Source organism: Heliangelus exortis, chromosome 4 (assembly GCF_036169615.1).
Source record: "Heliangelus exortis chromosome 4, bHelExo1.hap1, whole genome shotgun sequence".
NCBI classification, from domain to species: Eukaryota; Metazoa; Chordata; class Aves; order Apodiformes; family Trochilidae; genus Heliangelus; species Heliangelus exortis.
The window spans coordinates 892,184-918,912 of NC_092425.1; the positions used below are offsets into that span (position 1 = coordinate 892,184).

The window sequence follows — 26,729 nt, forward strand, 5'->3', positions numbered from 1 at the left end:
AAAGAGCATTCCTCTTGACAGCTGTGAAATCTATAGGTAAAGACAGACCTGTACAGCTGAGCTGCTCTGTGCTTCATAACCCCATCTCTGGTTTTAAGCCATGGGGAAACCAACCTCCTAGGAAAGGCTACAGTGTTGTTCTTGTCATAGCAAACAGGAAAGAAATGCAAGGCAGAAGCAGTCCATTTAACTGGTCTCCAGATCTTTCAGTGGACCTGTCTGACAGTTTGCAAGATACAGCTTCAACCAATGGCTTCCAGACCCTCTGTTCAATGCAAAATGATGTATTACACAGCTACTGTCTCCAGACTGCACCTGAGCAAGTCCTATCTCTGTATTCCAGGTAAGAAGGCCAACATGAATGCCAACACACTAAAACCCTGGCAGAGATCAGTGACTTGGCACAGCTGGCCAGATATTTAATTAACTGTCCATTAGCTTACTTCAATTCTCAGTTCACAAACTCTCCAGGAATATTATTGCTCCTGCTTTCAGGATAGGAAAAGGGAAAAATAACAGGGAATTTACAAGTTGCTCCAAGTCATGCAACAAAGTCAGAGGAAAACTGGACCAGGTGTTTGTGGCACAATCTATAGTGAATTAAGTGAAATGAAACTCTGCTTGACATATGCACAGCTGTGCTGAAGGCAAGGACAGGAGAAGTATGTTCAACGAAAAACTGAGGTGACAAGTCTAGCACGTCAGAGCTCTTCAGAGATCTGGATGTCCCACAATAACCCTCCATTTGCTGAACATGTATCATTCCTTCCTGAAGTGCAACTGGAGCCAGGAGAGAAAGCATCCACAGTATAAATAGCATAAAGGCATTAAAATCTCCTCTTATTCTCTCTGATGGGGGAGTGGGAGCTGTAAGAGAACTATGTGTAAGCAAAATAAAAAAACAACCAACCAAAAACCCCTAACACCTAAATAGATGTTTTTAAATTATCTGTAATTTTCTTGAAAACCACATGCTGCTTTGGATCAGAATTGCGATTTTACGTTTTTCTCACAAAACTTACTTCACTGCTTACAATTCTGGTCATCTCTGACTGCATCACAACCAAATATAGACTGAAAATACTAGCCAAAAAGAACAGGACATTTTCCTAAAGAAAGGGGTGAAACAATCACTTCATGATTTCACAAAAAAAAAAATAATTTAGAACTATATACATATTCTCAACTTGTGATGACAACTCTCAACAATTTGGCTTGTACTTGCTCGAAGTTAGAAAAATAATATGAACACCAGATGAAATGGAAAAAAAAGCTAAAAAATGGGTTTTGCCATGAAGCAAGCTGACTTTTTCCAATAATGTACCTTTTTTTGTTCCTCTTAATCCCATTTTAAACACAAGTAAAATGGCTGCTAAAGACATTACTGTTACACATTCTGGGATTCAAAACTGTGGATCAACAGCAGCATTTCCACTAAGGGTGTGACTATCACAACAGCAAAGATACCAGGTGAAGAAATAGTCTATAATTTTTGATGGTACTTATTCTATACCAATATTCCAGGGCCAGGGCAAAAATAGACAGAGGTCTATGGCCAATGTGGGAAAAGGCTGCTCTCACAGTATCTTGCCAGCTAAACAATCACAATAGTCAGGTGTAACTAAAGATTAAGATTCCCATTTGGGAACAGTGGCAGGGAAACATTATCTTCTTCACCCAAGGTCATCCAAGAAAGCTGTGGCAGAGCTGGGAAATGGTGCCAAATTTGGATTCCAGAGCTTTAAGCATAGTCCAAAATCAAATATGAAAACCTGCAAGCACAAGGAGTGAACACAGATGCCTTCCTCAAGGGATGATGGCTGCAAATGCAGCTGTCAGTGTACTTTGGGCAGCTTGGCAAGGATACCATCCCCAGGTCTTTTTAAGGATACCATCCCCAGGTCTTTTTAAGGGTGGCTGGGGGAATTACAGCAATGGTGGCCTCCTTTAGAGAGGGTCCACTCTAAGGTTAAACTCACAGAGAGGCTGCACTTTGAAAAACCATCAGAAGATGAAAGCTGCTACACAACACAACTCATCTTGTACACAAGTCAGCTCCTAAGAGGAAATACCACAGTCTGTACTCTGGCCAAAGTGCCAGTTGCCTTCTGGATGTACTTCAACTCACCATGGTGCTGGCAGAGGCTCAGGAGTAGGTCCCTCCAGTACCCCACTGTCAGGGCAGCTGTCCTTGCATAAACCTGCTGGTAGTGCCCATCCCAGGAGTGGAGATGGCCAAAGAGGTGACAGCCATCACGTCCAGCAGCCAAAGGTGCTGGGATGCCAGGAGGATGGTAACCACTGGTGACCTATTTTGAATGAGGTTTTAGGCAGCTAGGGACTGGGATAGCCATGCTGCTTGATGGGCACTGACCACAGGGAAACAATATGGGGTTGAAGCCACAGTCCCTTTGACAAATGGTCCAAGGGTGCCACCATCCTTCTCTGGCAAACATTCTAACAACAGAGCACCAGGGCATATTGTGCTCTCACTGATGCTCCTTCTCCCCCATTCCTGATGTCTGCACAGCAGAAGGCTCTTAGGTTGCACGCTGAAGTCAAAGGGGAAGCAGCTTTTCATGTATGCACATGCTGTAGAGCTACACTAGACTGACAGATGCACATTTGGTCATGGGGAAGGATGCATGCTTAATATTCACCACCAGAGCTGCATCAATTTTCAGTGGCTCTAGATAAAGCTTTCCCTATTTTTTTTCTCCTAGCAATGCCATAGGAGGCCAAAGATCACCAAGATACCACCTTCAAAAAAACCCACAAAACCACACCAGAACTGTAAGAAAGTGGAAAACACGACAGTAAGAGCTGGAGTTCAGGGTCACTGGCAGACCATGTAGTGGTGGACTCTACAGCAGAGAATAGTAAATTGAAGTATTTAGGTGTTTCAGGAAAATAAATGCCAAGGTAGACAAACAGGAGTGGGGAACAGCCAGCTAGGCCCTCTGTTATGTTCTCAGCTCTGCCTGGCCACCACTGCACAGGCAGTGGCACGTGTGACATGCATACAATGGCTTGGGGAGTCACAGGACCTTCCACTCTGAATTTCCCTACCATAACAGCAGGAATATGCCTATTAGATTATACATCAGGTTATTTCGTGTATGCACACTGTGAGGACTGTAAGGAAACCTGAACCATCCACGAGAGACACTGTGAGCTGTGGCTGCTTCCAGGGAAGGGTTAAGTGGCTCTGCAAAGCAGAGCTTGCTCCCCCTGCTCCAGCTGAGGATAAAGGGAGAGACTTTGGTGTGCAGAGAGGACTCCAGCTCTGAACAGTGAGTCCTTGCGGAGGAGCCCTGGGAGCCACTCAACACCATCTTTTTTTGTTACTTTCTTTGTTAATAGATCTAGAGGGAGCTTTGGGCTTTGCATGCAGCATGGACTTTATTTACAGAGCAGGTCAGGGACGGCTCCTCCTCACACAGTCTACAGTGGAAAATGGCACTGCTGCACACTATCACCACCTCAGGGACCTGACTGTGCAGAATGCTGAGCTTGTTGACTGTAATCAGAATTTCTGCTTTGATTTCAACTTTTAACCAATAACTGTTCTGTTTCACTGGAGAAAAACTGGATGGAAAATAGTGGCCAGCAGGTTAGGGTATAACTGGGTTTCCTTCCAGACCACCAGGATTCATCCAAGTCACACCTAATCAACACAATGTTTGCAATCATGGCCTTCTCTGGCAATTACAGCCTCTCTTCCCTTCTAAAATGTATTATACAGCAATGATTTCACAGCTCCATGAAGCATTCCTGATTAGATTTTCAACACTGTTGAACATGAAGTCTCTTGTACAAAACAGTTTCCAAGTTTCCACACAAGAAATGGGGGAATCACCATTCAGCAGTTTTCAGTGCATGTTTTGAAGGAAGGCAGAGAAAAATCTTGTTTTATAAAAATAATTTTTAAGTGACTGAGATTTCTTTAAAAACAAGGCTTTTTTGTTGTTGGGATTTTTTGGGGGGTTGGGTGAGGTTTTTTTGACACATGCGCATTTAAATAAACACATGTATAAATGAAGCTTTGTAAAAAGTAAAAAAAAATTATCAAATCCTAGCACCACACACACTCAGAAACAGTCAAAATTGAAGTTATATATACAACCATCATAACACTATTGCACTGCAGGTTTAGGACAAACAAAGGAGGAGCAGAGACCTTAAATTTGTCCTAGATTAGTTCTACATATTAAGAGCTGGAGATGGCAAAGGTGGGTGAGATATCCAACAGCCTGTAAAAAACCTCCATGTCACACAGGTTCCTGGACCGGGCTATTTGAAAAAGAGAAAGGAGGAAAGAGTCACGTTATGATGAAACTGATTTAAGCAGTTGTAATAAAAGTGATATCCTGCAGATGGAGGAATGAAGAGAGAGTTTTCATAACTATGAAACAGAAATGCAGGCTGTAGCACTGCAAGGCCAAGACTGTTTTCTTCCAAACTCCAAGAGTTTACCACGAGCAGGAATGATGAAAAACCCTGCATGTCTTGTCCTGGTGCCTCACATTGCCACACTCCCAACCGAAGTACAGAACATCTCTGCACAAGGGGTCCAAATAATCTCCACTCTCAAGGGATGATGCTGTATGTCAAGCCATGGCTTCCCTTGAAGCCTCATCGATATTCATGAGTTCAATGCTTTGCATTTCACTTCCCTAAAGGAAGTGAAAGAAATCATGGGCCACAGACAAAAGGCAGTCAGGTCCTATCTAGTTACTCTGTTTCTATATCTTTCAGTTGAAATAGTTCCAGTTCTTAATAAGCAATTTCCTGTGAGAAGTTCAGGACAGCTTACACCTTCTACACTTTCCATCAAAGATACACGGGCCTGCAGTCTTTTTCATTCCTTGATTTGGTCAATTTGCTTGCAGACAATAAAACCCTAACATCAACACCTTTGGTAAAATTCCACCCCAAGTAAACGGAAGGAGGATTTGTAAATGTTGCTCCACTAACAGTTGAACAGCAAAGGATTAGTTCTTCTGGAAAAAAGAGAAAGCATGTCCAAAAATTCTAAACAATCATGACTTCACACCAAATGGAAGAATATATTTTTTCATAAGATTTGTTGCTTCGTTCACAAGGTTCATCTGTCAAGCTTGCTATTTTTCTCACTCATCTCTTTACAATGACACAACTGCCTTAGAAGCCAGGAATAGCACAGGCAGTACACAATTTACCAGAACACCTTCACCACAATAACCAGCAAACAAGGCTGTACAAATCACCTCTTGCAGACTAAACCTTAAGGAGACATGTTCAGGTTTTTAAAAACACTTTACAAATTCTGTGTGCCTATGTGCCTAGCCCAAAACATGTGGAACTTTTAGTTCAATGGCATGCTGCAGGTACACACAGCAGTGTGTATATTTATATTTTCAGCAATTCCTTGGTATCAAATTTTTTTTCAGTTTAGGTCAATCAGGTTTGGGGTCTGGCTGACCATGAAGTTGGAAAAGCATTTCCACCAAGTACTGGACTACTAAGGAGGCTTTAGGTAAAAAACTTGCTTAGCTAAGGGTCTGCAGTAAAAATTGCCTAGCTAAGGGTCTGAAGAGGAAGTAACAATTTGGGCTTCTACTGCTAATTTCATAGCAATTTCACAACTGTATTAGGACATTCATCCATTGCATCAATTAGAAGCCATATAGCTGTAGGGCAGAGAAGTTATGGGCATTTAGAAGCAAGTCCATCATTTCTGCATATGATATTTCTTTGTAGGTTAAGAATAGCTTGATAGTGAATACATACTACTGGTATCAAATAAAAGCACATTTTGCCTTATTTTTAGATCGATTACACATACACAATTCATTCTGGGAACTTCTGAAATTCAGCACAGCAGGCTGTATTTAGAAACAGAAGTAGCTCTTAAGTTTCGTGCTTACTGATCATTAACTACCACACAGCTGGCAATGAAATCAACCCCCCAATTGTCTTTTAAATGCAATAAACACATAACTGGGTCATATTATTGCTGTGAATCATCTTTAGCCACTTTTACATCATGTAATTTAATATCCATTTGTAGAAGAGCTGACACTGGGACTCTATTCTCATTCAATATTGGGAAATTTAATTGGCTACCTATTGACTTGAGGCAAACAGTGATATAAACCAGACAAACTCTTGCCTCTTGACCCTATTGATTGACCAAAGTAAAACACACCATTGCTACCACAAAAGCTATCTGAGCATTAAGTCAGTAAAATTCTGCATTCCTGGAAGTTGAGATTTTGGGTCTCCCTGTTGGTTTGATAAAAAAAAGTCCTTCTTCCCTCCCCCTAAAAAGGTCAGATTTGACTGATTAATAGTAAATCCAGGGCAGAGTCCTGTCTTCCAGGAGATCCTCTGCTCCTGAAAGGTGAGGCTAACTGCAAAGAGCAGCATTTGGATTTAAGAAGTTGAAGCTTGTAAAGCCACTGCCATAGCTGTGCAGGTATATTTATGACAGAGCAAGTGGGAATGCAAGAGATTACGTGGGAAGAGAATAGAAGGGGAGAGAAAAGGTGAATTTTCAATAAAAGCTCACTGAATTCAGGCAGGCAGAGGAAAATGAAAGCAGTAAATAATCTCTCTGCAGCTAGCTCACGTCTCCACATTCTTTAAATGGTATTCATACACCTAATTTCCATGAACTCTGATATAAAGAAAAAGACAGCAATTATTGGGTACCTGGGGCTCCTTCCCACACATCCTGATTTGCAATGAGTCTGTCAATCAGCTCAGATGCTTGCAGCCTGCAAAATGCATGGCAAAGATAAATGCCTTCATATTAAAAACAGCAGCTCTGTGTTGGATGGACCAAAAGAATCCTGGGGAGGGTGACCACAAGCAGGAGAGAAGGAAGGTGACCCTCTTGTGCACCTTAAAGCAGCAAGATTTGGGTATCAGGAAACGCACCTCTTGCCATGATGGCCATCTGGGTATCTCAGTCTGTCTCTTCTCACCCTGAGCTCTAGAGAAAAATAAATCCTTGAGGCCTCCCATGACTCCCACCACATTTCCACAGAGGTAAGTCAGGACCTCTAGAAAATCAAATTTCACCACAAAGAACAGGCTTTGCACCGCAAACTTTCCACAGCCAAATAGATCTACAATGGCACAATACAAGGAGTTCATTCCACTGTCACAGAATAGCACTCCACAATTCTTTCAATTTACCATGATAAAAGAAAAATAAAATGGAATTTTCCCCATTAAAATAAACACCAAAAGCAGCATTTAAGAAACTTCTTGGTTAACTTTAGCACATTGTTTTATTTATTTTCTTTGCCTGAAGAGAGGGCTGTGTCAATGCTGCTCTGTTAAGGGAAAGAAGTTCAAACTTTACATAAGGGCTTTCTGCCCAGTGTCTCTTGGCATGCTTCCTTGGGTTTTAGATTGCTTTGTATGGTGAATCATTACAGAATAAGATAACACTGTGTTATCTAGGCACTAAGGAAGGGCTTTGAGCTAAAGAAATTGAGCCAAAAACTCTTTTCAAGGAGAGCAGAGAGCGTGTTTGAATAAGCAGTAAATTCAGCAGGGGAATACGTAACATGATTGGTTTTAAAGACACAGAAATTAATATTTTGCTGCGTTATGAATGTTAAATGTGAATTTTAAAAGTGCAGAGAAAGAACACACTTTCTACTCCCAGTTTCAGCCAAGACGCTACAGCAATTTTATAAATAAGAAAGAAAGCAGATGATAGTGATTTTATTTTTGAATGGCTACTATCACAAAATAAAACTTTGGCTTATTTTTTCTGGCAGTATGGGGTTTAATAATGTATTTTGTGTAAGAGCCTTCAAATGTTTTTTGCAGCATATTTTGTGAAAGAGATTAAGATTTTTCATGGCCTGTTCTCCACCAAATTAAGCACTGATGCTGCAGATGCTTACAGTTTATTTGCTTTCAGATAAGGCATATGCATAGACTTTTATGTCTATAGTAAAAACAGGCACACACTTGGAGAATGTAGTCTCTGAGACTGTAGGTCCTGTTTCTGAGGATTTGTGGGCTGCAGTCATCTGGATGCAAATGAATTAAATAAAGCATTGCTGTCATCTGGATTGCTCACCAAGAGCCAGGTTTCCATTCCACAACAACATTTCACCTGCTGTATTTAGAGCAATTGTTTTAATTTTAAAAGAAAGCAATGTGAGAGGTGTAGATTGAAAAGACAACTGGCTTCCTGAGGGATTACACAATATTTTCTACAGCCAGGCACCCAATCAACATCATCATGACACACCTTGATCTTGGGTTACCAGCTGGTCCCTTGTGATAATACTGAACCAACATCTTGAAACTTTGCATAAGTTAGGCAGAACTTCCCTGTCCCAGAGCCCCTTGGGAAAGGCTGACTGATACTTGAGTTCCAAACACAAATTTCACCCTTTCCCAGACAGATGCAGCTCCTGCCAAGCTGAGAAAGAGCAGGATCCCTTTACACTAGAAGAGATGTTTGCTCACAGTTTTCCATCATGCTGTATTTCATGGTCTTCATTTGGGGGTCATTAAAATAGGATGTTATCCAATAAGTGGAAGGGAAGAAGGGGTCAGGGAGTTGGTTCCCATCTCAAAAGTGGCAGCTAAAGCTGCTGAGCAACATGTGTTTCTCATTTGAAACGCATCACTCATTCTTAAAAACAGTAATACATACCATCTGTTGCATCCATTCATAATTGATAAGATTTGGCCTGAGTTGGGCTATGAAAATCCACTTCAAGATGAATATTCAAGACGAGTATTGACATGTAGATGAAGAAGTGTTGCAAAGGAACACGTCAAACCTTTCTTTGCCATACTTTGCCAACAATGGTCAAGTGCCTCTAGGCACACACATGGCACCTGGGAGCCCCACTTACTGATTCATTGAAAAGAGTCATCATTTTCTTGTAGCAAATATAGTTTCATAATTTGGTGCCAATTCCCTCAAACAGTTAATAAGGAAACTGCTAGATGTCTGTGCCACTGTGCAGAGCAGTTGACTGTGTCATTGGGTATTAAAATTCAATGATACACAAGGCATATTTTAGAATACAATTAGAACAGAGCAGAATGGAAGACAAATATATTCAGTTGGCAGGGAACTGCAGGGATCATCACCTAGTCCAAGGGCCTGACCAAAATTTAAAGCATATTAAGGGCATTGTCCAAATGCCTTTTTAACATTGACAGGCTTGGGGCACTAACCACCTCTCTAGGATGCCTGTGTCAGTATGACCACTGTCTCAGTAATGAAACACTTCTAATGTTGAGTCTAAACCTCCACTGGCACTGTTCTCAACCATTCCCATGTGTCCTGTCACTGGATACTGGAGAGAAAAGATCAGCACCTCCTTTCTCTGCTTCCCCTCCTGAATAAGTTGTAGAAAGCAATGATGTTCGTCCCTAAATAGCACCCAGTATTTCTCCATATTTTTTCCAGGAACTGAGGCTAGACTAACAAGTCTGCGGTTCCCTGGGTCTTAACTCATCCCTTTTGTGAACTGGAACATCAGCAGGGACCTGCCCAGCCCCTCTACACCTTTGATGGACAACCAAGAGGGGTCCTGCCATAAAATCTGCTAGATCGTTCAGTACTCTGAGATGAATCCAAACAGACCCCACAGACTTGTGCACATTCAGCTGATACAGTCGGAAAACAGAACATCACTGTTCCCACAATTAGGGTTCTCCCACTCGAGGGACTGGGCAGCCAAAGGTCTTTTGATATTATTAAAGACTGAGGCAAAAAAAGCTTTCAATGTCTCTGGTTTTAATTCATCCCCTTAAGTCAAATCATCACCAAGTATCAAGTCCAGTTTTTAGTTTTGACCTCCTTGCTGTTAACTTACTTTAAAAAGCTGTTCCTATTACCTGAAACAACATCAGACAGTTTCAATTCTACTGAAGCTCTGGCCTTTTGTGCTTTCTTCCTGCATTTACAAACCACAGCTCTGCAACCTTCTTGCATCAAAGAAAAATCTAAATGACTGTTTTGTGTGCTCTAGTACTGATCTGAGACTTTTTCTCTGAGAGGATACTGAAGCATGGAACAGTCCTCTTTGAGAAAAAAATGCCTTGCCTTCACACTGGAGATAACTCTCCCTGTTAACACCACTGCACCACAAGTGCCTCCATTCTCAAATCTGAAGTCCCTGATAACGAAGGTTGCACTGATTTTAATTCTGCCCACTGCCACACTGCCCAAATTCCCCTCAAGTCAACAAGAAAACTTCTAAGTGTGCCAGTGGGCTGTTATCAAAATGTGCTCAAAGACAACTACTGTATCTTTACTAAGCCTATTTAAAAAAAATCAAAACAAACCCAAACACCCCCCCCCCCCAAACCAACACAGAGAACCCTCCAAAACTTCAGAAGTTAACTTGAACATAGTAATTCAACCAGAACAGTTTTTAATGGATTCTATTTGAGACACTGACTTTGTTTTCAAATTATGTGCCACAGAATGTAGATTTGTCACTTTATGATAATTACTAATAGCCTCCCCACACCAGAGTAATCTGGAACACATTTAATTGCAGACTTCCCTGAGCATGTACATGGCACATTCTCATTCTTCTGAGCAAGTCTTGAAATGGACAAAGGCCCATTTGTTCCTTCTTTGAAAATCCAGCCTCAGCACATTAATTGATCCCCAAATTAGGCTTCTGTTATTTGTGTTTAGCATATATGGAATGGAAACATGCACTGCAACATTCAACAAGCATTTATCCACATGCCTAGGTATGTTCCAGAGGTCTCAATGGGGAAAGCCCTAGTGAAATCAGGGGTACAGCTCTGCCTGGTACATATATTAATCTAGGAAATTTATTCCTGCATTACAGCTTGTGCCTCTGCACCTCATCTCCTTGCCTGTATCAAAGCCAACTCAGGTGTGCATCTGTGTACTGCAAGCACTCCCCACACAGCCACCCCACCATGTTAAAACTGGCAGTACTGCATTATACTGGCAGTACTTTATTATGTAATTTATCTTCAAATTTCAATGTTTTGTGACAAGTGTTACCAATTAAAAAGAAATCTCCAACAGCACGCATTGGAAACACCTGTGCATCCAGGAAACTTACACACTGCTTCATGGTTTTTATTCTCTGCAAGTTCAAGTTTTCAAACTGAATCTGAATTTAGTTTGTAGAATTTACATTTCCCCCATCCCTTCAGTTTTGCTGCAGAAATGTGGAACATCAGTCTTCTCAGGCTGCATTCAGCATAGTGCCTAAATGCTCCATTTGCTACTTTCAATAGTAATGTAGGTGGCATGATGCCAGTGTTGCATATGCAGACATTAAAGGCAGATTTCCAGGGGAGTTTAATTGTCATTAGGGCACCTAAATATAATGGGCTCATTTTCAAAACCCCCCAGAGTCCAATAGCTGCTGTTCTGTTCAGCAGAAACATTATTTTGCAAATCTGACCATCTGAGGTTTTCGAAGCTTTCAGGTGCATGAATGTGTGTCTGTGTGATCCCACAAGCCTTTACAAGAGCTTAAACTGAAAACTGTATGATTATTAATTTTCAAAGCAAAAAAGACAAAGACCCAACACTGCCTCTCCTTGGATAAAAAGAAAGGACTCAGCTGGATGTTGCAGCAATGTGCTAGCCCCAGCCTCTGCTGAACTGGTGTGAGCTGTACAGCAATGGACAAGACAATAGTTCCACTCAAAGACAACATTCAATGCACACAAGGGAGGAAAAAAATACAGAGTTAATGAGGTGCTGCTGAATAACACCTTTATAGAAGCAGAGAGAGAAACCAGGCAGATGTCATCTGAAAGGTAAATTGAAATTATATATCTCTGAGGATTATCAGTGAAAATTGAGATCTGGAAGGGAATTTGCTTTTGATATTGGACGGGATAAACACACAATGTAAATCCTTTTATGTCAGCCTGTAGAGCAGAATGGAGAAATTAAAGATAAATTAGATGAAGGGTTTTTTTTTAAAACTACATTAGACATATTTTAAGTTAGCCACGGAGGGAAAACACACTTCGGAGGAGATTAGTTTAGATCCTTAGCAATACATTAATCTGAGAAATCAACTGGAATAAATCTTTTCTAATCTGAATTGGTTGTCCCCTCTCCCTTGTCCCCACTGAAAGCCAGACACGCCCCAAAGCCCCTTTAAGAACATTACTATATAGGCTGGCAGGGAAAACAACACGCCATGTCTTTTTTTTTTTTTTGGGTGAGGTTTGGGATAGGACACCTGCAGGCATAAATTGATTTATTATTTTTTTATTTTTGCAAAAGGATGCCCTGAGGAGGCCCTTTTGCCTTAGCTTCCCACAAATTCTCCCTCATTTGGTTTGTCTTGAAAACAGAGACAGACACTAACCAAAATGAAATGCTATGCAGTCTGTTTCTGTCTCCTTTCCCAGAGTTCAAGGTGCATACAACTGCTGAGGTTTCATGCAGGCCTATACTGTTATTAGACGTCAAATGGAAACGTTGTTAGCAAGGAGAGTGGAGGAAATGAGTAAAAAAGTAATATTCAGCTGCATTTGGCTTTCCTCCTGAAGCCCTTTTATTATCAAGAAACTCAAAAAAAGATATATTTTTAGATCTGGAAAGATGCGTTTTTGTATTTCACACACTAAAGGGATTTGCCTTAATACACTCAAATTTCCCCCCCTTCCTCATCCCTCATGTGCTGTAAGAAATGAACTTCAAATCCTTAGCAACTGGATACAGGTATTCTGTTTTTCCCATTGGCCAGAATAAAACCCAACAAATGTATTTCATTTCTTTTGTGGAATCATAACAGCACCTGGCTAGGATGGTCCTAATCTCCTTATGCTGGTTGCACCAATGAAAGAAACCTTTGCAGTACTTCTTGGGAGAGAAATGAAAGGATAATAGGAACAAAATCTGGAAATACAAACATTACCTCCACAAAGATCAGTTATAAAAAGTACGAAATCCATATCAAAGTCTCTAGAGGGTGCTTGGCATAACGGCGTGATTTAGACAATAGTTTATTAAAGATGGAAATAAATATATTGCTCTTAATGATGACAGAATTTTTCAGAAACAACTGGGAAGTATGGGGTCATATTTAAACAGTAAATTTGTGGCAAATATCTAGTAGTAGACTTGTCAGAGAGGAAAAATATAGCTTGGTAAAACCAAACTAAGACAAATGATCTTTCATTGATCTTTCTTTCTGATGGTGCTCCAGAAAAGCATATTTGCAGGGATGAGGCTAAGTTTACTCATACACAAATCTATTTCAGACATTAGAAAGATGCTCTGCTATCTGGATGTGGAACCATTAGCTGCTGAGGTGGGAGGATTGTAGCTTATTAATACTGCAAAAGATTCACCACAATTTCATGCTTCTTTCTCCCCTGTATTACAATTTCCAGTCTTGCTTAGACAGTATCAGTTATTTACCATGCTAGAAATGGGTGTGACAAGGACTAATTTCTTGATAAAAGCTAATGACTTTAGGTATCCTCAGGTTACTGGGAGCCTGACCTGATGTTTGCTGGCTGAAAGTTTTGCTGGGATTTTATGACTTTTGATTCAGATTCAAGGGCCAAAGCCATTCAGGCAACAAAGATTTTAAGCACCTCTTGGTTTAAATGGCTAAGCCCAAATTGACAATATACACGTTCTCACTAAAAAGGCAGCTGCTGTGGAAAGGAATGAATGGTGCTCCAAAGCAACAAAAGGAGTTAAATTACCTCCTTATATTCATAAACTTCATAAAGAAAGTTACACTACTCATCACAGTTTTGCACCTTCAGCTTCTATAAAGAAACAGTTCTAAAAGCCCTAGGAATAACTGATGGGGATACATATCAAGAAAAAGATTAAAATGTGAGAATCACAAAACAGGGCCACAAAGATGAGCAAAGGCCTGGGAAGCCTGCTCTGCGAGAAAAGGCTGAGAGAACTGGGTTTGCTGAACCTGGGGAAAAGAAGGCTTTGGGTAGACTTTATTGCTATGTTCCACTAATAAAAGGTGGCTCCCAGGAAGATGGAGACTCCCTTTTTATAAGGAGTCACATGGAAAAGATAAGGGGTAATGGATCCAAGTTACTCCTGGGGAGATCTCAGGAGCATACCGGATGAAAAATTTTCCCTGAGGCAACAGTTGTAGATTGGAATAATCTCCCCAGGCAAGTGGTGGATACCCAAACACTGAGCACTTTTAAGACTGCCTGACAAGGTGCTGGGCCATCCCATCTAAACCATATTCCTGCCTAGAAAGGTTGGACCAGATGATCCTCGAGGTCCCTTCCAACCTGGCATTCTATGACTCTCTGATGTCCACAGTAAAGTCTTTGACTTATTTGAAAACTGGATCTCCACACTGCAAACTCTGTGAGCATGAGGTGATGGTGAGGATAAGTGAATTTTACCTCTCTTGCTCTACCACAAGAAAATTTTTATATCCTTTAAAGCAAGAAAGAAACCTCCTAGCTGTACTTGCTTAAATTAAAACACCCCAGCATTAAACTACTGTCATGTTTTCCATGCCTCCCAGCATTCCTGTCAGTCTGTGAATTTTACTCTTGCAAACTCATCACCAGTACCCATTTAACTTTCCACCTTTAAGAAATAATTGGAAGGGAAAAAAATTATCTCCTCCTGAATCACATCTATCACCAGACCACCCAAACTTTCAGAAAAATTGTGCCATTCCTGCTGTTTACCTCACCTACATGCAATGTATCCAATGTCTCCAAAAGATGCTCAGTGTCTTCCAAACAAACAGAAAATGGAGTTCTGAGTTTGCCTCAAAAAAAAAAAATTAAAATAAAAATACACCATCTTTGCCCTAAGACTTGGTTCTAATCCCAAAGACTAATCCATACTCCTGTACCTAGCATGCTGTCCCACTCAGATGTTTGCTGGGAGAGCTGGCTTCTGGCTGCCTCACTCGTAGTGCATCATGTAAAAGGCTAATTCAGCCTTCAGTAAAAAAAAAAAAGCTATTTTGTAATGTTGCAAAGTGTTTTTCTTCCAAGTGAAAAATAAAAAACCTAATGAAATGAAAACAATGAAAATCTTGAAAGAAGGACTGAGAAATGATTTATCACCTCAATGATTAATTAAGAACACAATTCTGAAATGCAACGGGCAGAGAAGTGATTCTCATATGACTGAAATTACACTTACTCTTTGCAGAGACTCCTTCGTAACAACCAAGTTATGGAGGTGAGCTACCAACTTATTTTTGTACATGGTATTAATACCTAGCAAACAAATTCTGTCCTGACTGACTTTGGCAGAAGATAAAATAAAAATATAATAATGTAATAAAATAAATACTACTAATAAAATAAAACCTAAAAGCTACACAATAAACCACTCCCTGATCAGATGACAAATCCATACCCAGACTGTAACAGAATCCAACTCTTTTCCCATGCAACATTTCAGATTTAATACGAATCAGCAGAAGCACTGTGGTGATTTTTCTTATCAATACAGAACGTGTGACTCAAAGCCACGTGGCAGTATAACCTGTTGTGCATGGAGGAACCAGTTGTTTCAGGAACCAGTGCACGGTGTAAAGACCAAATGCAGTGAAGAGAGGTATTTCAGTATTTTAAACCATGGTCTGGGGAGCAGTGAGCTAGCTCAGGAGGTGAATGGGTAAACAAACAGAAGAAAGAAACAAAGCAAAATTAGTTTTTCCCATGAGAGCTCATAACTGGCTCAAGTGAGAGACATGAAGTGTCCCACAAGCTAAAGGAAAGCACCACGATGAGAGGAGTCAGCCTTTCACAGAAGCATGCCTTCAATTACAGATGTAGTGGGTAGTGGTGGCCTGTCTAGCATTTATTTAACTTCTTCCCACAAGAAAACACATAGAGCTCTTGCTGACAGCAGCCCTTTAAATCACTGCTTTACAGGCACACACACTTGAAATCACCTTGTTCCTTTGGTGTAAACCAATCTCATCTCAGATCCAAAACTGACTCACATCACATCTCATGGCAAATGTCCTTTGTTCCTCATCCCAGGCCATTTTCAAGATTTCAAACACCTTTAATTCCTCCAGCTTTCAGCACTTAGCTTTGCTTCCTTCTTGAAAACTATGCACAGCTTATGCAAATAGCTCAGCCTACAGGTTTGAAAAGTCCCATATTAGGTTATTTCCAACTTGCTATTGTATAGATGCAGTCTCCCCAAAAACACACAGTGAAAGGAGACCAATAGGGAACATAACATGCCCTTTATTTCTGGGGAGGCAGAACCAATAAGCAAAGCTGGAATTTGAACAAATACAAAAAAAAAAAATAAAAATAAAAATGGGTATTTTGGAAAACTGTATGCCTTGGAAGAAAGGCAATTTGTCAGCAGAAGACACAGTAGAGATTCCTTGGTCAGAAATAATCATAATGTGTAGTTACCTGTGATGTGTGGGGTTTGTGTTTTTAATTATTGTTCCTGGCTCACACACACAAATCATTTATTTAACTAAATAAAACTAAAGACACCTGACTTCAGAGGGGATTTCACTCCTTACCCACCAAAGCACCAGCAGGCAAGTTTAAGCCTTGCTATTTTCATTGATGGGCCTCAGGGGACCAAGGCCTCTTGGCAATAGAAAAAACCAAAACATACAAACAAACCAAACAAAATCTCAGAGCAAAAGCAAACTGAAGAATCTGCAAGTCCATTTGTTTAACAAAACCCAGCACTGCTCTCAGTGGGCAAATACTGCTTCTCAACAGCTAAGGAAGGTGGCAAGAAAACACACACAGGGAAAGCCTGGAGGCCACATAATGGTCTTACTGCACTCCAGAAATAAGAGCTGTTGTCTTGGGAAAAGTGGTCTCATTAAATCGTTTTCAGTTTGCAATTTTCTTCCAGCTTCTTTTTCATCTTTCCCTTTCCACCAGCAATCTGGGAGCAATGAAAATATCAGTTTGCTTTCTAGTGCCTGTATTCTCTTAAAAATATCATTATTCAATTATCTTCTATTCACTGGCCCTCAGGTCCAGCAGAGCAGATATTGTGAGCCTTCATTTAATGTTTTTAAATGTACTTCAGACCACTTGTGATACAATAAAACTTTATTGAATTCTGTTCCCACGTCACACTTACCATCCCTCACTTTTATTGATATGTAAGCCCATCTACCCTTCTGTCAGCAACAAATGGAATATTTCTAGCAAAGAAATGACCTTTCCTTCCACCAACACAGCAAGCGGGAACAGTGATTCAGGTTCTAGGTTTACAAAGAAATATGTCCTGAGAAAAGAAGAACCGTGATCAAGCCTTCTTTTCCTTCACTTTGTTAGCATTAAAGAAGTGGGAAAATCTTCGTAAGCACCCAAGATATTTGCTGCCTTCGTAACATTTATTAGCCCGTTGACAGAAGAAACACCACAAACATTTTTCCCTTTGAAAATGCCTTTGAATTCCCTTTGAAAGCAGCCCTTTGAATAGAGCTCCCCAATAGTAACAGCTGATGGAAGATGTGCTACCTGGGTGTGAGGCAAGTGACCATCTCAGTGGGATATGCCACCTGAGTCACCCACATCCCCTCCCTCCTGCTGCTGCCATCCTTTCCATCAGTGCAGCAATGGCCTTGTCCTCGCTGAGCCCTCACTTTTTCTCCATTTTGTCCTACCCTATATCTTAAGCTTTCCAAGTCTCTTAAAAAACAGACAGTTTCTGAAGGACAACAGCATATGAGTTATTCCCTAAACCAAAACCTAGCACCTAAGGGATGTGAGAGCTTAGGAGTAACTGAAGGTTAATTTGACTCAGCCAGCTAAATCCTCTTTCCAACACCATGCTAGATCCTCAGGAGCCTGAGTGGTCCTGCCTACAGGGAACCGAACAGAAAAAGCACTCCAAAATATGTCTGCGTTGTTAACTCACATTCTTTTTGATCCAGAAATAAAATCTAAATGCAGACAATCCCTAAATTTCAGCCGAAGCCAGTGGGAGACAGCTGCTCACATGTTAGAATACCTTTCCCCATTCTGACCTGGGGTGTCACCCATGAAGGACAGCAGTGCCACCAGGGCCCACAGAACAGGCTGGCCAGAACAAAAGGAAGGTGTTGATGTTCTTTCTCTCCATCCACCTCACAATAGGACTACTAAAACATGGATGGCTTGAGCTCTAGAGTGATATGCATACAAAGGCTGCATTTACATAGGGAAAACCAACACCTTGGTTTGGATTTATCAGAGTAGCAACAGAAAATTTGGCTGCTTCCAATTACAACAAGCTCAGCAGCTCTACCACCACCACTGGTAATGCACAGCGGACTCCCTTGCTTGTCACCAGTATTCTTGTCTACAGCATTGGATAAATCACTTTTCAGCTTTCTGCTCTGGCTCATGAGTGCAAGGGGAAGTCCCTTAGCAAATCACAAAAGTGAAATAAGAAAAATTACACTCATAGATGTACTGGCACCATGACAACAGGACTGTACAAGCACCAGAAGAAGATACTGTTGCATAAGTGTTTCTGCAACACCACTGTTGACCTAGCTTCACTAAACCACCTCCACCGCTGCTGTTTCCATTTAGCACTACTCTGTAAAAACGCAAGTGGACAGAAAAACTATGCACTAGGAAACAAAAACACAATACTGGATCAAAGTAGCCCTCACAAAGTGAGATTTACCATGCTTACACACTGCATAATGCAGCCTAAAATGCTGTTTTAGACACCTCTTCACCAAGTACCATGTGTCCACAGATGTGGCAATGGCAAAATGCTGGTCTGCAGTGGCACAAATTTAATAGAAAACCAGGTAAAAGTTCTCTTCATCAGTAATGACTGAAAGAAAATTCAGCTTAAGAAAATTGGAGTAGTTATTTCAGTACTTTGGAAGAAAAGGGGCAGCATTTAAATCAGGTGTCAGAGAAATAAACACCACATGCCTGATTTGAGAAAGACAAAATTAATTCATTGACTTTCTTTGACACCAGAAAAATAGAACAATTGATGCCATTGTAGCCTGTCAGATTAGGCCTGGTGTCTTTTAACCTGCTGCAATTGCTTGCTTTTCATTGTCAGAGGGCAGTAAAAGAAGTCAAGAGGTCCCTGGAGTGACTGTCCATTTTGTAGACAGCATCTGCCAGCACCTCAACTGTCTGCAAGATCAGGAAAATCAGGAGAGGAGCGGGCTATCTGTGCAATCTGTTGTCTTTCCCACATGCTGAAAGTAACTGCAGCCTCATGAAACTCTCTTTGTTAGGAGCGTCTCCAGTGACCAAACAGGAATGCAGTGTGGAGGGTAATATAAAGGACATTTTAAAATATACGAGCTGCTGAAGTTAGAAGAGGTTTATTTTTACCCCTCCTGAGAGGAAAGGGGGATGCTTTCCTCCTGAAAATGATATAAGTTAGTGGTAGAAGAGCTAATAAACAAATAAATAAAACTGCAAGAGAAGCAGGCTACCCAGTGGAGTTTTATATTTTCCATTACTTTTCTCTGAGGGAGCGTATACACTAGCACTATATTAAGTATGAGAGCCTAAGGTCAGCCCTAACAACATCTGACAAAGGTGACTCCTAAACGCTGCTTTCTTGAGCACGTTCCCCAGTGCTCGGGTGAACGGTCTCTCTCTGTCCACAGGAAATAATTTGAAACTGTAATGAGTAACCCATCCAACCAGACAAAAAATGCTGGAATTGCACCTAAGTGCCTGCTGAAATATTAATTCCTTTGTTATGCAACTGCTGTTGGGCTTTAAGAGATGGCTATATAGCAAACACCATCTGTCATCAAGGGCTTGGTGCACAAAGCCACTGAGCAAATGATAGTGGCCAAGGAAGGTATTTGCCAAGCAGTGAGCAGCAATGGGAAGACCACAGAGCCCACTCCCCTCCTCCAGCTCCATAAAGCAGCTGGGTGTGGGTGGCAATGCTAAGAAAGCTGGGCCTGAAAAGGCTTGGGCAACAGCCCACACTCAGAGAGAGGTGCTGAAGCATGTGGACTCGATGATAAGAACCCAAGGAGACCAACTGACCCACAGCAAATGGCAAAGGTATCACAGAGGGCAGAGAGGGAGAAGCAGATATCATGTACCAGGCATAGGAGAAGGGGGGACACAGTTTTCCTGAACACAACCAACTTCCCTGGAGGTACACTGAGTAACAAAGTGTGGAGATCTGACCCAAAATTTCTAGACAATGCAGAACAAGCAGCACAGCAAACGGGATGTGATTTTACAATGTGCTCACCTTTTGTTCCCCCCTGCACTGTGTTTGATTCATAAACAAATGGAGGAGACATCCATCAAAGCTCCAAACTTAATTGCAAAAGCAGTGTGGTTTGTTGTTTTCCTCCCAATATTCAGATCATTAAAACCTACTCCATCCCTACTGTATCTCTGGTACTGAGCAACCTCTCACAAGAGCTATTTTACATCTTGTACATAGGGTCGATTAATACCTCGGAGCATAATATTCACATATTACCTTTCACACAAGGCACCATTACTCCTCTTTGTTTTATATGCAACAAAGGCTACAGAGGGGTACTAGGTAATGACTATTGCTTTACCAGCCCAGCCTCGGGAGAGAATGGCACAGCTCATGCAAATAACAAATCACAAGGAAATACAACCTGCTATGATAAGTAGAAAATTATCTCACTTTGCCCTCCCCGTGCACAGTGTAGTTTATAAAATGAAAGACTTCATTTAGAGTAGAATAATTCCAAACTGGTATTTTGGTACAAGCTTTCTAGGGTAGACCCTTAGCCCCTGATGTCAGTCTTTCCTTGGGCTGAATAGCTCACACCATAAAAAATATTCCATCACTGCATTAAGAAGCTTCACATTTTTTTAAAATAAATCAAAGATGGATATGCTGAGTCTCTCAGCAGAAAGTGCCCCTTCTGATCAGAGAGGTGTCTTAGCTGCACCTTGAGGTTTCACAACAAGCAAAGCCCCACACAGCCTTTCCACATCGTGGTAATAAAATAAATACTACTAATAAAATAAAAACTAAAATTTTTTTATATTTTTATAAATTATTATTTTTATAACAATAAAAAATAAAAACTTCCATCGTGGTGGAAGGTAGGCAGCCACCTCCTGCTCAAGAGGTGGGGACCACCCGAGTAAGTTCTCACCATCCAGGTGGGGTGGCTGTCATTTCTCAGCCACATCTGCTCAGCCCACGATTGAGGCAGTGAAGATACATCCTATTCAAACTGAAAACCTAGAAACAGTGATGTCATGCACCATCCAGCCCTTTATGACTGCTAATAAAAAACAACAAACCACATCTCGAATGTTGTTTCTTTTTTGAGGTCTGTCACTTTTGACAGTAGGACTGTAACTGCATCTAACAGGTTTGGTTTCTACAGAAAGCAAATTCTGTGGTACACTTAACTTTTTGTAGCTCTGACACTTCCCGTTTGGCACACATTGCTGTAATCTCAGATGGCTGTCTTTCTACCCTAAAAATTTCAGGCGAAATGGCATGCCTGTGGTTTGCCTTCTTAACTTTGGAAGCTTACATATTAGTATTTTCTAACATCAAACATCAAAATCCCCCAGATATTAGCTTTATACCTCCTCATCAATACAACACTGTATTTAAGGCACTTACAGAATGTCAGCAATTACAGAGGTAGGTCAGTCAAAGCACACTGCTGTATAATCACACACATAAAACTCTGGTAAGAGAAGCTACAAGCCACCAATTGTGCTTCGTTCTTCTGCTCTGCTTTCACTCACAGGGCTACCCAGTGCTTTCCAAAAAGTGATCTGTCACCATTAGACTGTGCAGCAAGGAAAACGTGGGGCACTATTTGGGTCTTTGTAACCTAAGCACACACCTTGCACTGACAGTTTTCCATATCTATCAGCTCAGTTTCATATGATGCACACAGTTTGTCACTGAATGTTTATTTGCCCTTGGGCAACAACAGACAAGCTCAAGGCTGGCCCAGTCTCCACAATAAATCAGATTTCTACTAAAGAAACAAATGCAAATATATCAAGATACATACTGTAAGGGACACACTCATACTGCACTTCCAGGTACTTGTAGGTCCCCGGGCAGGGGTCTGGAAACACATCAGGGCCAGCGACAACCGCACACTGGGTCCGATTACTGCATCTGAAAAGGAAGGAAAAAAGAGTCAGAAAACAGTCCAGACACAAGGACAAATCAAGAGCCTGAGTGGCACCTCCAGCTTCAACAGGAGTGAAGATGCAGAAGCCAGAAGTTCAGCACTCGCCAGACACAGCAAAAAGGCTGGAGGCAAGCAGCAATGTCTTCATCAGTTTATTGCCAAATGAGAAGAGGCATGATGGCACAACCCCTTCCCAGCACCCCTTACAGCACCAGGAGGTATCTATTTAAAACCAAGCCAAGAGGAAGATTTTTTTTTTTTAAATTGTTATAGCTATATGGTCCTCTAATTCTTGAAACCTCAAACTCTACCACACTGACCTTAATTAACCTTAACTACCAGCACTCCCACCAATCTTCAGTCCTTGCTGAAGATCTTGATGTGCAATTGCACAGGGGGAAACAACCTTGTCTGCTGCAGCAGTTATCTTTCAAGTTAAGAGCACACACACAGGTTTGTCCCCATGAGATGCTTTCTTTGTGGCACATATGACTCTCATCCATGGGTGACTAAACTGTGTACGTGTGGAAACCCACACTTGTCTCTATACTCGTGTGGTACAAGCACCTCTATGTACAAATTCTGTGGATTTTGGGGATACAAAAACATTCAGTTCTATGGAGAAAAATCCCATGATTGCTTGTTTAAAAAAGAAGAAAAAAAAAAAAAGAGAGAAATATAATTAGTCTTTAATCTTTATGCTTTTGCATGCCAGAGAACTCCGAAGGGCAAGACCACTGCATTTACTTTTTCTGAGATGCTGCCTCCTCTGATGTGACACGGGACCCATGACCCTCTCGCTCTTCTGGCAGAAACCACAACATCCAGTGCAGAACTCATTTAGGTCTGCAGTGGAAATGCTTCATGTTTACCTGAGGCTATAGTTTGTCAGCCTTAATGAGGATTTTATTTGAGCCCATAAATTAAAATTGACTCATTAATGACTGCCTTAAGCTCCATAATTTCTTTAATTTTATGGGACGATTAATAAGAGCTGATAAGCTTGCTCATCAGGCTGTTTTGCTGGATAACAGATAATCCAGACGGCTGAGAGGTTCTCATGTTTTCTAGTTGAAAGATGACAGTTATCACAGCAAGTGACTAGTTTTATCATATACACAGAAAAGCAACTTTATTAACAAAAAGGGTAACTTTGTTGTCCTCATTCTGCCTACTTACCGACAGGTGTCTTGGAGAGTGCAAGTGGGGACTACAGAAGAGGCTCTGAACATCATCTCAAACTTCAGTTTAAAAAAAAGAAAAAAACCCTTTGCTGGGCAACACGTGCATGTGCATTTCGAGAAGTAATTGCACTGGCATAATCAATAAGTCCCTGTGGCTGTAGGAACAGCCCTGGCCACATCACATAGAATAAGAGCAATGGATCAATGAGACATTCCAAAATCACAATTCAGGATGCAAAATTATGAGGAATTAGAAGTGGAGGGAGGAACAGACACATTTAGGGTTCATCTGCACGTGTTTAAGTTCTCGTGGTTGTTCTGTTTGGTTGGTTTTCTTTTTGTGGGGTTTTGTCTGTAAGGAAGCCTTAGCTTTGAATAGAGAAGCATTTCCTTGCAGACATTTCTTTCTTATGTGAGAACTTGGACACAAAAACCAGAAGCAAAGACATGCAACCTAGAAAGCTGCTGGTTTGTAACGAGTACTTCAAAACTCGGTTTGGAAGCCGAAGGCTGTAAACACCAGCTCTAACCTCCTCAAATGTGTGCTGCCTTCTACGACATCACCGAAGAGAGGAAAAGCACCGTGACACGGGGAAATGTGGGGTGCTGAGATGGGCTTTTCCCCCCAACTCTCTAAGTCCTGAGGGCCCCTTTCACATCCCTGGATCTGGGATGCCCAAGCACCGGGCCTCCTGCCGCCGTCTGAGCCTGGCGGTAACAAAGGGCCCTGCGGCCGGTCGCTCCCCGTCCGCCATTACGGGGCGGCCAGGAGGACACGCACACAGAACCTTCTGGGTCAAGACAAAGGCTATGAGGGCTCCTCTCACGGGCAAAACAGGCTCAACTTGGGGAAAATCAATTTATCATTAATCAAATCAAAGAAGGGCAAAGAAAAAACAAACAAAAAAAAGTTTACAGACTCCCCTCTTTCCCCCCCCCCGCCCACGCCCGCCCTTCTTGGGCCCAGAGAGCTTTGTTCTGGAAATTTCTACCTCATTCTCCTCACAGCGGCACCGGGAACAGGCATGGGGCCCACAGTCCGGACGCCACAAGTTGTTCTCTGCCGCTCCTTCCTCCTCAGGGAGAAATATTCCTCTCAGTCTTTCCCTCATCCATGGCGGGGTCCCCCCCAAAGGCACAAAGTCCCTCAGGTACCCCTCCAGCCGGACTCCTCCCGCCAGACGCGGCTCCTCAGGACCGAACTGCTCCGGCGCGAGCGGCCCGCGGGCCCACGGCTGCGCGAGGAACCGTTCCCTCCACAGCCGCAGGGACACAGCTTCTGCTCCCTCACCCTTCCCGGGCTGCAGGGACACAGCTTCTGCTCCCTCACCCTTCCCGGGCTGCAGGGACACAGCTTCTGAGCCTCCCCAGGCTGCAGGGACACAGCTGCTCCCACGGCATCCCTCACGGGCGGCAGATCCGCAACACCTTCCCGGCCGGGCTCCTCCTCCATGGCGGCAGGGGACAGGCTGCCACCTGACCGCGGGGTGGGGAGGGAAATGTCCTCAGGCACCTCTGGTCTCTTTGTTCTGTTCCAGCACCGCTCTCCTCAGGCGTTGCTTTCTCCTTGCCTCTTCTCTTAAGTTCTGTGTCTCCCCACCTGTAGCTTTCTCTCGCCTCCCCGTGTTCGGGGCTGGTGTTGAGGGCAGAGCCTCGGTCCTGTGTTCAGGGAAGGCCTGAGGCGGGAAATGCTCCTGGGGCGGAACGAGCTCATCAGCTCACCTGGGACACCCCTGGGAGCCCCTGCCCGGTACCAAAACCGGCACCGCACCGACCACAACACCTACACCCTCTGGTTGATGTGCTTCCTGGTCATACTTTTTTCCACTTTCACAACAGCTTCTTGCTCTCAAGTTCTGAAGTATTTCTTCCCAGATAGGTGAAAGGCCCGTTTGACACGAATCTTTCAGGCTAGAAAAGCCCCTTGGGGTGATGGAGTCCAACCATCATCCCTTACTCTGCGAAGTTCTCCCCTAAACCACATCCCCCAACACCACATCCAAAGGACCCTTAAACCCCTCCAGGGATGGGGACTCCACCACCTCCCTGGGCAGCCTATTCCCAGCTCAACAGAAATATCTCACCATGCTGCCAAAGCACTCAGGCTAGGATGGCAAAAAGTGCTGCATGTTCCATTTGCAAGATCTGGAAAACATGTCTTGCCAGTGCCTGCCTCCCTCTCTGAACACTTCTGCTGGTGCCAAGTCTGCCCGATGAAAAGGCCACCATCTCACACTCACCCTGCCAAGGCACAGATGCCTACCAAGACCAACCCAGAGATCAAAAACCAAAGCATAGCCTAATATCTGCATTTTTATTCCAACTTGAAACACTCACAGCAACATACATTCCTTTATGCCCAGAATTTCATAAATAGGAGCTCACATGATTCACATAGAGTTTTGGAGAGGAAAAACTACCTCCCAGGGAAAAGTGTAAATTGTTCCAGTCAAAAGAGAAGGAAAGGGGAAAAAAAAAAAAGTGATTCTTTATGCCTCCTTTCCAGCTACATTCCCACTTATTAAGGCACCTGTGTTGTTCTGCAGATGTGGAAAAGTATATACTCTAAAAGAGAGGTGTCAATCCAGTGTAACACATACACTGTAACAGAAAACATGGATTATTTTTGCAGAATACAAAATAGTCCCAGTTCCAGTGGAAAATGACTTTCAGGAGTTTTAATGTGAAACAGTAATAATAATTCATGTGGCATTTGTTTTGTATTTATAGCAGTGGGACTAAAGGAAGCAGATGAGATCAGAACCAGCTGCAGGGCTCAACTCTGCTTGTAACACTGGGCTCAAACTTTAAACAAAACAAACACCAAAACTTCATTTCCCTTCAGCAAACTTCCATTCCTTCTCCCCGAAACATTATGATTTTAAAGTGACAAGGTCATCTTGTGATAGTAAGGCAGAAGCAGTTTAAGACATAAACAGCTTCTTATTCCTGCTCCAACAGCTTAGATTTTTTTCCAGTGCTAACAGTGTTGATATATCTACCAAAAGAGAAAGAAATGAAAAAATAATGGTTTGGCAGGTGATGTTTATTTCAGGCCTTCCCAGAAACTTTAATAGCACAGACATGTCAACAGCATCAGGCTCGACATGTCTGGGGCACTGTTTGCCAGAACAAAAATGCAAAGGTAGCACAAAACCAAAGCCCAAACCCAAAGATCAGCCTTTCAGCATTAATCACTGCAGGTGCAAAACTCCAGATCCCCATCTAGTGGGGGACTGACTGCCCCAGGCAAGAAATACCAGTGCCACAGCCATGGGGACAGGCACCTGTTACGTGTGGGATGCAGAAGAAAAGCAACCAGAAATCCCTGCAGAGGTCTACAACAAGCCTACGGGTTCAAACATCCACTTCATACCCAGCACATCCTCTTTCTCCTGGTCCTTACCTTAGAGACAAGCTCTTCTGAGGTGGAGCAATGCTTTCTGCA

The 26,729-nt window shown here is 42.2% G+C and overlaps 1 protein-coding gene across 16 annotated transcripts in view; it reads right to left on the reverse strand.

Annotated features, from left to right (window-relative positions):
• The window catches only part of ADGRL3 (adhesion G protein-coupled receptor L3), a 406,353-nt gene that overhangs the window by 159,526 nt on the left and 220,098 nt on the right, over positions 1–26,729 (reverse strand). For 14 of the 16 annotated variants that reach the window (XM_071742547.1, XM_071742549.1, XM_071742548.1 and 11 more), the window contains one exon: positions 21,972–22,081. In XM_071742547.1, coding sequence (XP_071598648.1) covers positions 21,972–22,081 — 110 coding nt within the window. Of the gene's footprint in view, positions 1–21,971; positions 22,082–23,276; positions 23,386–24,273; positions 24,495–26,729 lie in introns of those variants that run through there. The other 2 variants (XM_071742544.1, XM_071742543.1) reach the window with 2 other exon arrangements.